Below are 14,140 nucleotides of genomic sequence, written 5' to 3' on the forward strand. Positions count from 1 at the left end.
TGATAACATTCATTAAAATGGATGTTTTGCTTCCGAGTTTGTTTTTTAGAGGTTAATAATTAGGGTTTAGCTGTTAGGGTTTAAAAATTAGGGTTGTGGGTTTAGAAAATAGGGTTTACGGTTTAGAAATTAGGGTTTACATTGAACTTTTAACACGAACGGTTTAGAGTTTAGGGTTTAGGGTTTAGTAAAGTGTCTTTTTAAATGTTCACACTTTCGTGTGCTCTTAATGTTGTAAAAAAAATTTCGAAAAAAACGAAAAAATAAAAAATTAATTTTACTTCTCACTTCCCCTAAAAAAAGTACTTCCCTCTTGATTATGACCCAACAATATAATAAATGTAAAAAATCAAAGGTAAAAGTGTATGACCTGTTTGGACCTATTTGACCAATTACATGTATCGACCTATTACCTAAACTGACCCAACTTGACCCGTTTGAAGTTTTTACCTGTTTAACCCATAACTTATTTCAACCAAAAACCATTTTAACATGTTATCTAAATTGACCCTGACCCGTTCACCATGTATATCTAAAATATGATCATTTTAGTGAATCAGTAACACCTAGGTTCACTTTGATATCTTATGGCTTACATTTTAGTGCCTATTCACACATGAATCTACAACTTGATCTCGGCTTGATTGAAATATTGAAAGATTAAGGTGGATAAATTTACAACATGATTGGGATAGGTGGGACACCTAGGAAACCATACTCATTTTCATCATGACTTGCGATAGATCACCACAAAGCAATTATTATCTAAATAATACTGATGACTCAACATAATACTGAGTATCATCAAACTGAAAGGCCATATTTGTCACATAAATAATGCTAAAGCTTTAACATTATTACCCTTGCTCAAATTTGAGAAAGTAATTTCTCCATTTTCAGACGCGGGCGACCTCTAGCCACTAGTGGTTGCGCCTTGAGCAACGCCATTCCGGTTTTTTCAGTCATGCCGTTAACCATCTTCTCGCTAACCCTTTCCCAGTCGAAACAATGTATAAGTGAACCCAAAGTCAAATGGATCATACGTGTCGCCATATGCTTCCCAGGACAACTCCTCCTTCCATATCCAAACGGCATTAGCTTAAATCCGTCTCTTTCATTGATCGTTTTTTCAAATCGCTCTGGGCTAAACTTTGTGGGTTCAGTCCACACATTAGGATCATTGTGAATAGCCCAAACATTGACCATTAACATGGTGCCTTTAGGCACGTTATACCCGCTAACTCTACATTCTCTTGATGACTCATGTGGGACAAGCAAAGGGGCTACCGGGTACATTCGCATTGTCTCCTTCACAATGCATCGAAGATACGGAAGATGGTCTATGTCTGACTGATCAATGAAACGGTCATTTCCTATGTAATTATCAATTTCATCCTGTGCTTTCTTTAGCACTTCTGGATGGCTTAATAATAGAGAAAATGCCCACTCCATTATGCCTGATGATGTAGTAGTACCAGCTGACATTAAGCCCTAAAAAAAAAAAAATACACCTTTTTAGAGGATGTTTAATTTTTTGTAATGAATACATTTGTAAGCACTTTCTACTTGCAAAATACGAGTAAGAAGGTGCTATCAGGCTTAGTTTTAGGTAATTATATACGTAGCAAATGGGTCAGGTTGGGTCAGTTTGGGTAACGGGTCAAAATGGTTTTGGGTTGAAATGGTTCATGGGTCAAACAGGAAGGACTTTTATACGCGTTCAAATGGGTCAGGTTGGGTCCGGTTGGGGAATGGGTCCAAACGGGTTATAGGCCAAATAGGTCTAACCGGGTCATATACTTTTACGTTTAATTTTTATATATATGATTATGATTATGTTTTACGTTTATACTTTTACATTTAATTTTTACATTTATGATTACTTTTGACGGATAAAACTTGTTATGATCTTTATGCTCGACTCACAAGACTCATTAGACCTATTTATTGAGCTTTTGGAATTGATACCCACTTTGACTTGTTTTTTTATAATTTGTATAGTACCCAATAGGCCGGAGGGAAGCCTAATGGGCCTTCATTTAAGTTTTAGTTTACATTGTCAGTCTTCTTGAGACCCAATTGACCTAAAAGCTTTTAATAGTATGGGTCCCAATTGCTAGTCATAGGTATTTATCTATTCTAAAATAAGCAGATAAACAGTTTTCTAGTAACAATCTAAGCAAAAGCAGATACAAGCTTAGAAAAGTAACTCCCTTTGTCATCAGGAAGTAGTGGTATTACTTTTCTTGATAATGTGTTATAATTAAAAAAATTAAAGCTTTAAATATCTTTGAAACTTACTAGCACAAGTCCTCTAATCTTTTGATCAGAGTAATTTTTAGGATCAGTTTTCTGTTTATCCAACAAAAACTCGATCACTGTTTCTTGTGTGTCGCCAGATATATCAGAAAAATCAGGTGCCGTTCTTTTTATTTCTTCAATTAAGCCGTCCATGAGAGAATCTCCAATTTCTTGCAATTTCTTGCACCTTTGATCCAAACTTTTCAGTCCAAAAAGCTTCAATATAGGCATAAAATACCCAACATCAGTCTCTTCGGTCGTCATCCTAAATGACCGAGTCACATATTCTTGCAATGAAATTGATTCCATCACCTCCCCCTTTGCTGTCATGTTATTTCGACAATATCTGTCAAAAAAAAAAACGTCGTTATTGGTAACTATACACACAAATCCTCTAGATGATTATTTCCATTTAACTAACTGACATCAAGTGTAACACCCCGTCCCACATCGGATAGCAAATGAAATTTTAAGTCGTTTAGAAGTTTAAAATACTGACTAACTAATATTTTTCACCATGGTTATTAGTTAAAACATATTCGATTAGTTGAATTCTTTAGTTGTGAGGCGCGATAGCCTCTCTGGGTGTGACGGGCACGTGGCTTATTCATCTCTTGAGGGTCGTTTTGAGGGTCGTTTTAGTTGGTATCAATGTCATATAGTCACTCGGAGTGTGACAAAAACACGGCTCGTGCATGATAACAATGAAATACTGACTAACTAATATCAAGACTCACTTTACTTTGATTTCCAGGGCATATTTTTTATTACATATGTAATAATAATTACTTATAAACTAACATGAAAAATATGTTACAAGTAAATGAAGAATACCTTTTTCCAGCAAACATTCTCATCATCACATGAAACACAAGGTCAAGAAACATGAGTCTTAGCTCTACTGTTTTCTCCTGTGTATTCAAAAGTCTGCCTAACATTACCTTTATTTCTTCATTAAAAGACTCCTGCTGGTTAGGTACTCTATGAAACGGAAGGATTTCAAGACACGAGACACTACGAAGGTGACGCCACACATGACCATGAGGTGCCCAAGCGAGCGTAGTGTAGTTGCAACCAAATTGCTTGCCAGGCAGCAACTTGGGTCTGTTGGCAAACACCGCATCATTAGTAGAGAAAAGTTCTTCGGCGGCCGATGAGGAAGATACAAGAAGGACACGCCTGAAACCAAAGCGTAAGAGTAGAATCGGTCCATGTTGATTAGATATTTGGGAAAGGGTTCGGCAGAGGGGCTGTTTGAATAAGCGTAAGAGTATAACGGCTGAAGCCGATAATGGAGTTGGGGGCAGATTTCTTAATTTGGGAACAAAATATTTGTTAAATATGGACCAGGCTAAGCCTAGAAGCAAGATGTAGAAGTGAAGGGTTTCCATATATTTGGATGTAAAGCTATCTGCTAGGATTTCCAACTTACTAAATTATGGGTTCCTCATGAGCATTTATAACCAGAAAAGGTGATAAAGTTTACCTATAAGACTGATGGAGTGCTAAGGTGTAATGGGGTTTGGTGTGCTATAGTCGTGATGTGTTAAACGTGATGGTAAAGGCTTGTAATGAAAGTTTCCAGCCTACAATCTAGAAGCTCACCTTCTAGATGTTCAAAGTAGCCTTCTTTGAACACCATGTAGAAGAAGCAAAGATGAACACGATGACGGCCGCCCACCATCTCCGTTCACACCCTTCCACCGCCATAGAATTTTTACTATAAATAGAGGTGCAAACCTCAATTGTAAATCATCCTAAATCACTCAGAGAAGTGTAATCACAACCTAGAGAGTGTGTGTGAGTTTGAGAGTTTTTTTGTAAGAGTTTTGTAATACTCTGTAAATCTATTCTTGTGAGTAATAGAGTTGTTTTTCCCTCAAATTTGTATCTTCCAACGTCCAGGCGATCCCCTCTTCCTAACAAGTGGTATCAAGAGCTTGGTTAGAGACGTTGGTTAAGTTTTGGGTTTTCTGAAGTTTTCTTAAAATCCAATTTTGAGTGTACCATTGGATTCGTCTCGTCGAACCGAGTCCAACGCAAAAAACGGTGACTTAAACGGGGTTATTACCAGCCCAGCAAACGCGGTCAAAGTTTGGCCAACTCGCCGGAATCTCGCCGGAGAAGACGACCGGTGCCGGAATTTTCGCCGGAGAAGACGATCACTGTAGCAATTCACTGTAGCAGCTGGCGGCACTGTAGCAAAGTCACTGTAGCAGTACTGTAGCGTATTGTAGCGGTACTGTAGCAATTCTGAAATTTTACAATTTGGTCCCTGAAATTTTCAGAATTTCATTCTTGGTCCCTGAAGTTTATAAAAATTATAATTTTGCCCCGTAAGTGGAATTTAAGCCGCGAAGTGTCTATTCCACCATTTTCAACCGTTCCGGACGTAACGGTGATCTCTGTTTTCTACAATTCAACCCCGTTTGTGTTAAAAAATTATTTGTAAGATGATAATGTCCACAGAAGAGTCAACATCATCTTTCGGAGCTATGATTATGCTCACAGCCACAAACTACACGCTGTGGAAACCTCGAATGGAAGATCTCCTCAGCTGTAAGGATTTGTTCGATCCTATTGAATTGAAGGGTATAAACCCTGATTCTGCCAAAGAGAAAGAGTGGAAGAAATCAAACCGAAAAACTATTGGTCAGATCCGTCAATGGATTGATCATAGTGTCTTCCACCATGTTGCACAAGAGACAGACGCATATATCCTCTGGAAAAAGTTGGAGGACATGTACCAGGCCAAGACTGCTCGGAATAAAGCCCTGCTGATGAGGCGTTTAGTCAACATGAAGCTCAAAAGTGGAACTTCAGTTGCCGAGCATACCAGTGAGTTCCAGAGCTTGGTCAACCAGTTATCGTCTGTAGAGATGCCGCTTGGCGATGAAGTTCAGGCGCTACTGCTACCTAGTTCCCTTCCCGATAGTTGGGAAACGCTGGTAGTAACACTCAGCAACTCAGCCCCGAATGGCAAACTTACCATGTCAATGGTCAAGGATGCCCTATTCAGTGAAGAGGCAAGGAGAAAGGACATGGGCACAGATCAGACCCATGCCTTTGTCACAGAGAATCGGGGGAGACAGCGAATGAGTAGCAAAAATAAATGTAGAGGCAGAAGCAAGAGCAGGGGCAGGTCAGCTGATGGCAGAAAACCAACATATAAATGCCATCATTGTGGATTAGAGGGACATATGAAGAAGAACTGCTATAGATTGAAAGAGGAACAAGGTCAAAGTAGTTCACAGCCGAAGAATAAGGGTGGAGAAACATTAGTGACTATCCCTGGTGATGTAGCTTATTGTTCAACCCATGATGAGACATGCCTTCACGTCTCACGAGAAGACACAGAATGGGTGGTAGATACTGCAGCTTCCTACCACGTGACTCCATACAAGGAATACTTCACAACATACAAAGCTGGAGACTTTGGAGCTGTGAAGATGGGAAATTCCAGTTCCGCTGAGATTGTCGGAATTGGTGATGTTAAGATAAAGACAAGTTCCGGGAGCACAATCACTCTGAAGGATGTCCGCCATGTGCCAGATCTTCGGCTGAATCTACTTTCCGGAGTAGCTCTCGATAAACAGGGCTATGATAGTCATTTCAGTAGAGGCACATGGAAATTGTTAAGAGGCGCTATGATAGTCGCTCGAGGACACATTTGTGGCACACTGTACAAGACTCATGTAAAGATCTGCACAGACAGTATTAATGTTGCAGAAAAGGAGGCTTCACAAAATTTATGGCACCAGAGACTCGGTCACATGAGTGAGAAAGGGTTGTCTACCCTAATAAAGAAGGAGCTTATCAATGTAGACAAGGACGCTGCACTAGATCCTTGCAATCATTGTCTGTTTGGTAAGCAACATAGAGTCTCGTTTAATTCCTCTTCAACGAAAAAATCAGAGTTACTCAGTCTGGTACACTCTGATGTTTGCGGTCCCTTGGAGGTTGAATCAATTGGTGGCAATCGATACTTTATGACGTTTATCGATGATACTTCTCGAAAGGTGTGGGTATATTTCTTACGGACGAAGGACCAGGTGTTCGATTACTTCAAACAGTTCCATGTCATGGTAGAACGTGAGACAGGAAAGAAGTTAAAGTGTCTTCGATCCGACAACGGCGGTGAATACTCTTCCAGGCAGTTCGATGCCTATTGCAGATCATATGGCATCCGACATGAGAAGACGGTCCCACGTACCCCTCAACATAATGGTATAGCAGAAAGAATGAACCGAACAATCATGGAACGTGTTCGGAGCATGCTCAGTATGGCTAAGCTGCCAAAGCCATTCTGGGGAGAATCAGTCAGAGCCGCTTGTTATTTGATCAACCGATCTCCATCAGTACCACTGAATTTTGAAGTTCCGGAGAAACTTTGGTCTGGAAAGGATCCATCATACTCTCACTTAAGAGTATTTGGATGTTTGGCGTACGCACATGTATCCAAGGAGCTCAGGCAGAAGCTGGATGCAAGGACCACTCCATGCATATTCATAGGCTATGGAGATGAAGAATTTGGATACAGATTATGGGATCCAAAGGAGAAAAAGGTGATCAGAAGTAGGGACGTGGTGTTCCATGAAAGCCAGACAATAGAAGATATTGAAAAACCCACAATATCTCAGAAGTCAAATGTTGCTGCTCAGGTGCCAGAGGCAACAACGGAATCATTCATGAGAAATGAATTTTCAGTGCAAGAAGAAATGCCAGAAGTAGAAGATAATGAGGAAAATGACGGTGCTGAGCAGGGGGAGCCACAACCCCATCTGCCAGACGTTCCAGCACCATCACAAGGTCAAGATGATGGTGGATCTCCTCAGAATGTTCCAGAAGTTCGTAGATCTGAACGAGGTCGGATTCCATCGAGTAGATATCCAGAATCCGAGTACCTTCTACTTACTGAAGATGGAGAACCGGAGAGTTTTCATGAAGCAGTAACTCATAAGGATAAAGAAAAATGGTTGCTCGCAATGCAGGATGAGATGGATTCTCTACAGAAAAATCAAACTTATGAGATTGTAGAACTTCCACGCGGGAAGAAGGCACTGAAAAATAAATGGGTGTTCAAGCTGAAAAAGGATGGTAGTGGAAAAGTGGTGAAATACAAAGCACGACTTGTAGTCAAAGGATTCCAACAAAAGAAAGGGATTGATTTTGACGAGATATTTTCACCAGTAGTCAAAATGACTTCAATTAGAGTCATACTTGGATTGGTCGCAAGTATGAACTTGGAGCTTGAACAGATGGATGTAAAGACATCTTTTCTTCATGGAGATTTACATGAAGAAATTTACATGGAGCAGCCGGAAGGTTTTGAGGTTTCAGGAGATAACCTCGTATGCAAGCTGAAGAAAAGTTTGTATGGTTTGAAGCAGGCACCTAGGCAGTGGTACAATAAGTTTGACTCGTGCATGGTGAGTCACGGGTACAAGAAAACTGCAGCAGATGAGTGTGTCTACATTCAGAAGTTTTCTGAAGGAGATTTCGTTGCTCTTCTACTATATGTAGACGATATTTTGATCGTAGGGAAAGACGCAACGAAGATCAACCAGCTGAAGAAGGAACTCTCTAAGTCTTTTGACATGAAAGACTTAGGACAGGCTCAACAGATTTTGGGAATGCAAATAACACGAGACAGGAAGAATAAAAGGTTATGGCTATCTCAAGAGAAGTATATTGAATGAGTGCTTTCACGTTTCAATATGAACAATGCCAAACCTGTTAGCATTCCATTAGCCAACCATTTCAAGTTAAGCAAGAGTTCTTGTCCCTCATCCAAGGAAGAGATCGGGGAGATGTCGTCAGTACCATATTCCTCAGCAGTTGGAAGTTTGATGTATGCGATGGTGTGTACAAGGCCCGATATTGCTCATGCAGTGGGAACGGTGAGTCGTTTTCTCTCGAACCCCGGGAAAGAGCATTGGGATGCAGTAAAATGGATTCTCAGATATCTTAAAGGTACAAAGAATCTATGTCTTTGTTACGGGGGAGCTGATCCAATCTTGGAAGGCTATACAGATGCGGATATGGCCGGAGATCCTGATAGTAGGAAATCTACTTCAGGATTCATTTACACTTTTGCAGGGGGAGCTGTTTCATGGCAGTCAAGACTACAGAGGTGTGTTGCATTATCCACAACTGAAGCAGAGTATATTGCTGCCGCAGAAGCTGGAAAAGAAATGTTGTGGTTAAAGCGTTATCTCCAAGAATTTGGAATCAAGCAAAAGGAGTACAAGGTACATTGTGACAGTCAGAGTGCTCTAGATTTGAGCAAGAACTCCATGTACCATTCCCGTACAAAACATATTGATATTCGCTATCATTGGATACGCGAGGTAATTAATCGACAACTGTTGAGACTAGTGAAGATCCATACAAAGGAGAATCCTGCGGATATGTTAACAAAGGTGGTGACTCGAGAGAAGTTGGAGTTATACAGAGACATAACTGGAATGTTCGTGGATTCGGCTGGAGGGGGAGAATTGAAAGTTTCCAGCCTACAATCTAGAAGCTCACCTTCTAGATGTTCAAAGTAGCCTTCTTTGAACACCATGTAGAAGAAGCAAAGATGAACACGATGACGGACGCCCACCATCTCCGTTCACACCCTTCCACCGCCATAGAATTTTTACTATAAATAGAGGTGCAAACCTCAATTGTAAATCATCCTAAATCACTCAGAGAAGTGTAATCACAACCTAGAGAGTGTGTGTGAGTTTGAGAGTTTTTTTGTAAGAGTTTTGTAATACTCTGTAAATCTATTCTTGTGAGTAATAGAGTTGTTTTTCCCTCAAATTTGTATCTCCCAACGTCCAGGCGATCCCCTCTTCCTAACATGTAATGATAGAGTGATGGAGTGTGATGAATATGTCTCATTTAATTTAATTGGTCCATATTTTATTATCCTAAAATCTGATTGGTTAAATGCTTACTCACGCCATTTTTTCTTCATGTGATGGACACCGTCACGCCACCAAAATTTTCCTCCATCACGTAAGGTTAGAGCGCGATGGGAGGCGTGATGCACAAAATATACTCCATCACTATAGCGTGAATCATAGTCTAATTGTTATCCTTCATGCTCAGGATTAGGTTCAAACAACAACCAACAAAATCACGAGATGTGCGAGAACCAACAAATTATATGATTAACTCCCTCATGTACCAATTTGATAGTCTACGGAAACACACATTTTTAAGAAAATGTAATTATCACACTGTACTTTTTATTTACATTACAATTTTACCTCTACTTCTTACCTACATTTTTATTTTACATACATATAAAGGTATAAAAGAACGTCACCACACCGTTCTTATTGACTTTTGAAGTGAATTAGAGACAACTGAAAAAATGTAGACTATTAAATTGGGACTAAGAAAGAATATTATATTAATGTTACCTGATGTTACAACAACAAAACCCAATTCCGTATATGTGGGGTATGGGGAGGTAAAATGTAGACAATTATTCCCCTATTCTAGAATAAATGCAAGTCATTTCTCTATTCAAAGTGAAACACCTCAATAGTATAAAAAGTCCTTCCTCTCAATGTTTTATGGATAGATAGATTGCTTCTGATGGACCTCCGACCAATAAGTATGTTAAAAAAAACTGTGAAACGCCATGAAATTGGTGGGATTAGATTTCCATTGGTTTTAAACATGTTTGAAAGTTCAATTTAGGTTCTAAGCAATAGTCAAGTCGTCGATTAATCGACGTTTGGTGTTGACTCGATTAATAGAGTCATTGTTACCTGATGTTCACATTATTACCTATATATACTATTTACGGTGAGAGTCAATCTGACCTGCATGACCCGGGTTGACCCGACTCGCCCTAATTTTTTTCTCCTTTTTTTTACAATTTCCCCTCTTTTTCTTTACAATTTTTTCCCATTTTTTTTTCTTATTCCTTTATTTTTTTATGTTTAGTTAATCGATCATTAATCGGAAAAAAAACATCCTTCAATTAACCGATCAAAATCATCCGGAACCAAGGATGATTTTTTTTAATCGTTAAAAACAAAAACTAAAGTCTCAAAGTGCACACTTAGAACATTCACATGTTTACCGACACAAATGTGCACATGTGAATTAAAAGCAATATTAGAATGGAAACGTGACTTTGACTTTTGTAACAACCTCACATTGGGCCTATTGATAATTGTCCTAGTTACCCTTGTGTGTTATTATATGTTATTTTGATAATTATATGTTTATAATTATTTAATTATATAGTTGAGACCAGTTTGTGACAAGGGTCACGGAACAGATTTGTTTATTTAATTTGGACCTCATTTGGACCACTTAATGAGGTGTTTCGTATTTCAGATAACTGGTAAATACCCGTGTGTATCACGGAAGAGATTTCCTCCTAATGAAGGAAACCCCTTTGTGTTAAAAACCCTGGCTTCTTCTTATTTCCTCTTTTGGAAATATCAAACACCGAACTTACACTCACAAATCCTCATAAACCCTAACCCTTGATTCTCGTTTTTGTGTTAAATTGAAGTTGGGAAATCATTCCTTGTGATTTCACGAATCTAACAAGGTAAAATAATCATATTTTCATAGCCAAATCAGTTTGCAAAATGGGTTTTTGTTTAGGTTTTGGTAAAAGTGGGTTTTGAATCAAAAAGTGATTTGAATGTGTTGTTTATGTCAAATTGATGTTAGAAAACTTTTGTATATGAGTTATATATGTTTCCTAAGTGATTTGTAGTGTCAAAATAGTGCAACAACGAGATTTAGGGTTAAAAATCACGAAAACAGCGACCTGATGCTGATGAACAGCTCCTGTACGGTTGTAGGATGCATCCGTACGGTTACGGGGTGTATTCGGGACATTTTGGGTGCATCTGTGTGGTTTCAGGGTGCATCCATATGGTTGCAGGTGCATCCGTACGGTTGCAGGGTGCAACCGCGCGGTTGCAGTCTGGCAGATTTTTGGAAAACTTGTTTTGGCCGTAACTTTCAAACCGTAACTCCGTTTTTGATGAATAAACTACCGTTGGAAACGTAATGAGGTGTAGTTTCTAATGGTGAAGTTTTAAAACACTGAATAAAAATTTATTTTGGGTCAAAATGATGGAATAGCACGTATGCCTCGTTCTACACGCGTGGGATAGTTGCAATTGGATGGGAAACCATGTAAACTTGTCATATATAGTTATATTAGGCTATATGATATTGTTTATAGTATGAATTGATGATATTATTGGTTAGATATGTACTAACTTGAGATATGGTATTCTCAGGTAATAAGGGAACGGAGAAGGCTCAGTAATATAAGACTTCTGAGTTCTTGCTGTTTATTAGGTGAGTGGGACTATCTTAACTGTTATATGTATGTAGTAGCGGGTTATGCTACTGTTGTCCTTCCATGTTATACCTGATGAGTTAGCATATGATGTTTATGCTTATGTGATGATTATGTGCACTTGGGTATTATCGGCTATGATGTCTAGTCGGTAATCAGCTTTGGGTATAAAGCTGAGCATAAGGTCAACCTTGCTGTCAGGTTGGGTTCAAGAGTTGCTATTCATGTAGTATAGTTTGAATGACGCATCTTCTGCGTTCGGATTACTATGCGAGGGAGACAGTAACAGGAACTTTCGGTAAACTCTAGCTCGATCAACTAGTAGTTAATGGCCCGTACAAGCCGCCGAGCCTAGTATTACCATTCTAGTTTACCTTGTTGATGCTATGTCATTGTGATTAGCTTGATGCTAGATACCTATGACTGTTAGGATAATTCCATTCACTTAGCTTTATGCTAACCCCCCCCCCCCCCCCCCCCCCCCCACAGTTCCTCCCTTGCAGGTTAGGCTTTGCATGCTATAGTTTTGGGAGTGGTTGCTTTTGGATATGTTTGACAGGCTACACTCTGATGTTTATATTTTTATACCTATATGTGTGTAAAAGTTTTTGGTTAACGTAACACCTGGATGACTGTAATAACTATGGTTTAGTTAATTACTACGTATGGTTTGTAAATATCAATATATTATGTTTCCGCTGTGTTTTAAAAAAAAGAAGTAAAAAGTACGGTGTTACAAGTTGGTATCAGAGCGTAGGTTTGGCAACGTGTACACATGGATGTCATGTTCCTAAAACTTGCTTATGTTGTGTCAAACATATCCGTGGGGTAGGGTTAAGTGAATGTGAAAGTTGTATGTTAGTCTTAGGTACTAACAAGTTATCCACTAAGCTTTGGTGAGATGATGTGTAGTACAGGTTAAAGATGACTGACGGACAACAGAATGTTCATGCTCCTCCAACCCCTGGTATCTTCAGAGCTCCGACAGAGGGTGAAATTTTAGATGAAGATCAAGGAGATTACATCCATAGGTTAGAAAGTGAGCTACAGGAAGCTCGGGAAAAGATTACAGAACTAGAAAATACTCTCCCTACACGCACCTTAGGGGCAGATGTAGAACCTCCACCTCCTGGTTTCCCATTCCCTCAGCGTGGGCCTGCACCTACTGGGAGTTCATCTTAACAACAACAGTACCAGTTTCCGTTACCTTCTCAATTTCAAACACCACAGCCTAACCAGATACCTCTCCAAACTGGAAACTGTGACGTCCCGTACAAAATTAATGTGTACGAATCATCAACAACAGGATCATTACAAGGTCAAACACTATATACTGTTTTAAAATAAGTTTCAATAATAAGAAAGGGTGACGTCATAACCAACATCAAAAGTTTTACAAACGATAGTAGGCTTCTACGAATAGACGCAATTAACATAAGTACGAGACCCAATGGTCATTACAAGTTCATTGTTCAAAAGTAACATAGTTTGTGGATGCAAGGTAAACGTTTCATGCAGAGACATCTCTAACAAAAGCAGCGGGAGTCTACACAGTAAGACTACTACAGCGGAAGCATCAAACCTCTAAGCACCTGAGAAAACATGCTTAAAAATGTCAACACGAATGTTGGTGAGCTATAGTTTAAATGTAACAATAATGTAAGGTAGGCCACGAGATTTCAGTATTTCAAAACAGTATGAAAAGTATATGCTCAACCGTGGGCACTTGGTAACTAACTTAACGTAATATCACCCCCTAAAAGTACACTTGGCGAGTGCGTAAGTTTACAAAGTATTAAACACCCGTTAAATGCTAGCGTGACTAGCCCGAGTGGGGATGTCAAACCCTATGGATCCATATCTAAGATTCGCGTTCACCGGTTCAAAGACCAATGACTAAACGTTACCGAGCTAAGGGTAAAGTTTATGCCGTTATATCACCCACACATATATAAAGTTTAAGTACTCGTGCCTAGTATGTAAAACGTAAGAAGCGCATGTATTCTCAGTTCCCAAAATAGTTAAAGTAAAAAGGGATGCTATAACTCACGGTGAAAAGTAGTAAAGTCGGTACGAGATAAGTAAGCAAGTAGTTGGTCTGAAAGGTCCTCAACCTAAGTTAAAAGTTACTAAGTCAGTAAATCATTCCCAAAGGTTTAAAAGTATGTAAATTAGGTCTTAGGTATCATCATCATCAACAACATAAGTAAAAAGTAAAGTAAGTTTTCAATCAAGAATAGAGATCGAAACAAAGGCTGACTTCGTTCAGCTGCTACGACCTCTATACAAATTGAAAAGACGCGTAGTCAGTGGCTATGGATCCGTATGTGAGTCCTCCAACTACTGACCAGTTTTCAGAACCAAACTCGTCTTCATTTGACCGTGGCGACGGTTTAAGTGCGAGTAGGTCAGAAATATCAGCACAACGTTACAAAGGTGTAGTGACTTTCGGAAGGCTATAAATCCTAAACCGTAAATCGGATTAAGACAAGTCCTAAACGA

General features: G+C 39.3%; 1 protein-coding gene across 1 annotated transcript; it reads right to left on the reverse strand.

The window, feature by feature from the left end:
• Positions 1-640: 640 nt before the first annotated feature.
• Positions 641-3,791, reverse strand: LOC139839413 (cytochrome P450 81D1-like). The gene is made up of 3 exons (XM_071829474.1): positions 3,136-3,791; positions 2,302-2,647; positions 641-1,491 (listed from the first exon to the last, which is right to left on the reverse strand). The coding sequence occupies exons 1-3, from the start codon at positions 3,690-3,692 to the stop codon at positions 868-870; spliced, it is 1,527 nt and encodes a 508-aa protein (XP_071685575.1). The 5' UTR covers positions 3,693-3,791; the 3' UTR covers positions 641-867.
• Positions 3,792-14,140: the final 10,349 nt, after the last annotated feature.

The sequence above is a fragment of the Rutidosis leptorrhynchoides genome, chromosome 4 (genome assembly GCF_046630445.1).
Source record: "Rutidosis leptorrhynchoides isolate AG116_Rl617_1_P2 chromosome 4, CSIRO_AGI_Rlap_v1, whole genome shotgun sequence".
NCBI classification, from domain to species: domain Eukaryota; kingdom Viridiplantae; phylum Streptophyta; class Magnoliopsida; order Asterales; family Asteraceae; genus Rutidosis; species Rutidosis leptorrhynchoides.

What these genes read in the sequence shown, in the direction of transcription:
- LOC139839413 (XM_071829474.1), bottom strand. Translation starts at nt 3,692, where the DNA reads ATGGAAACCCTTCACTTCTACATCTTGCTTCTAGGCTTAGCCTGGTCC. An exon ending in AGAATGTTTGCTGGAAAAAG is followed by an intron (nt 2,648 to 3,135) that starts GTATTCTTCATT and finishes TTTTTTTGACAG; the next exon opens with ATATTGTCGAAATAACATGA. An exon ending in AGATTAGAGGACTTGTGCTA is followed by an intron (nt 1,492 to 2,301) that starts GTAAGTTTCAAA and finishes TTTTTTTTTTAG; the next exon opens with GGCTTAATGTCAGCTGGTAC.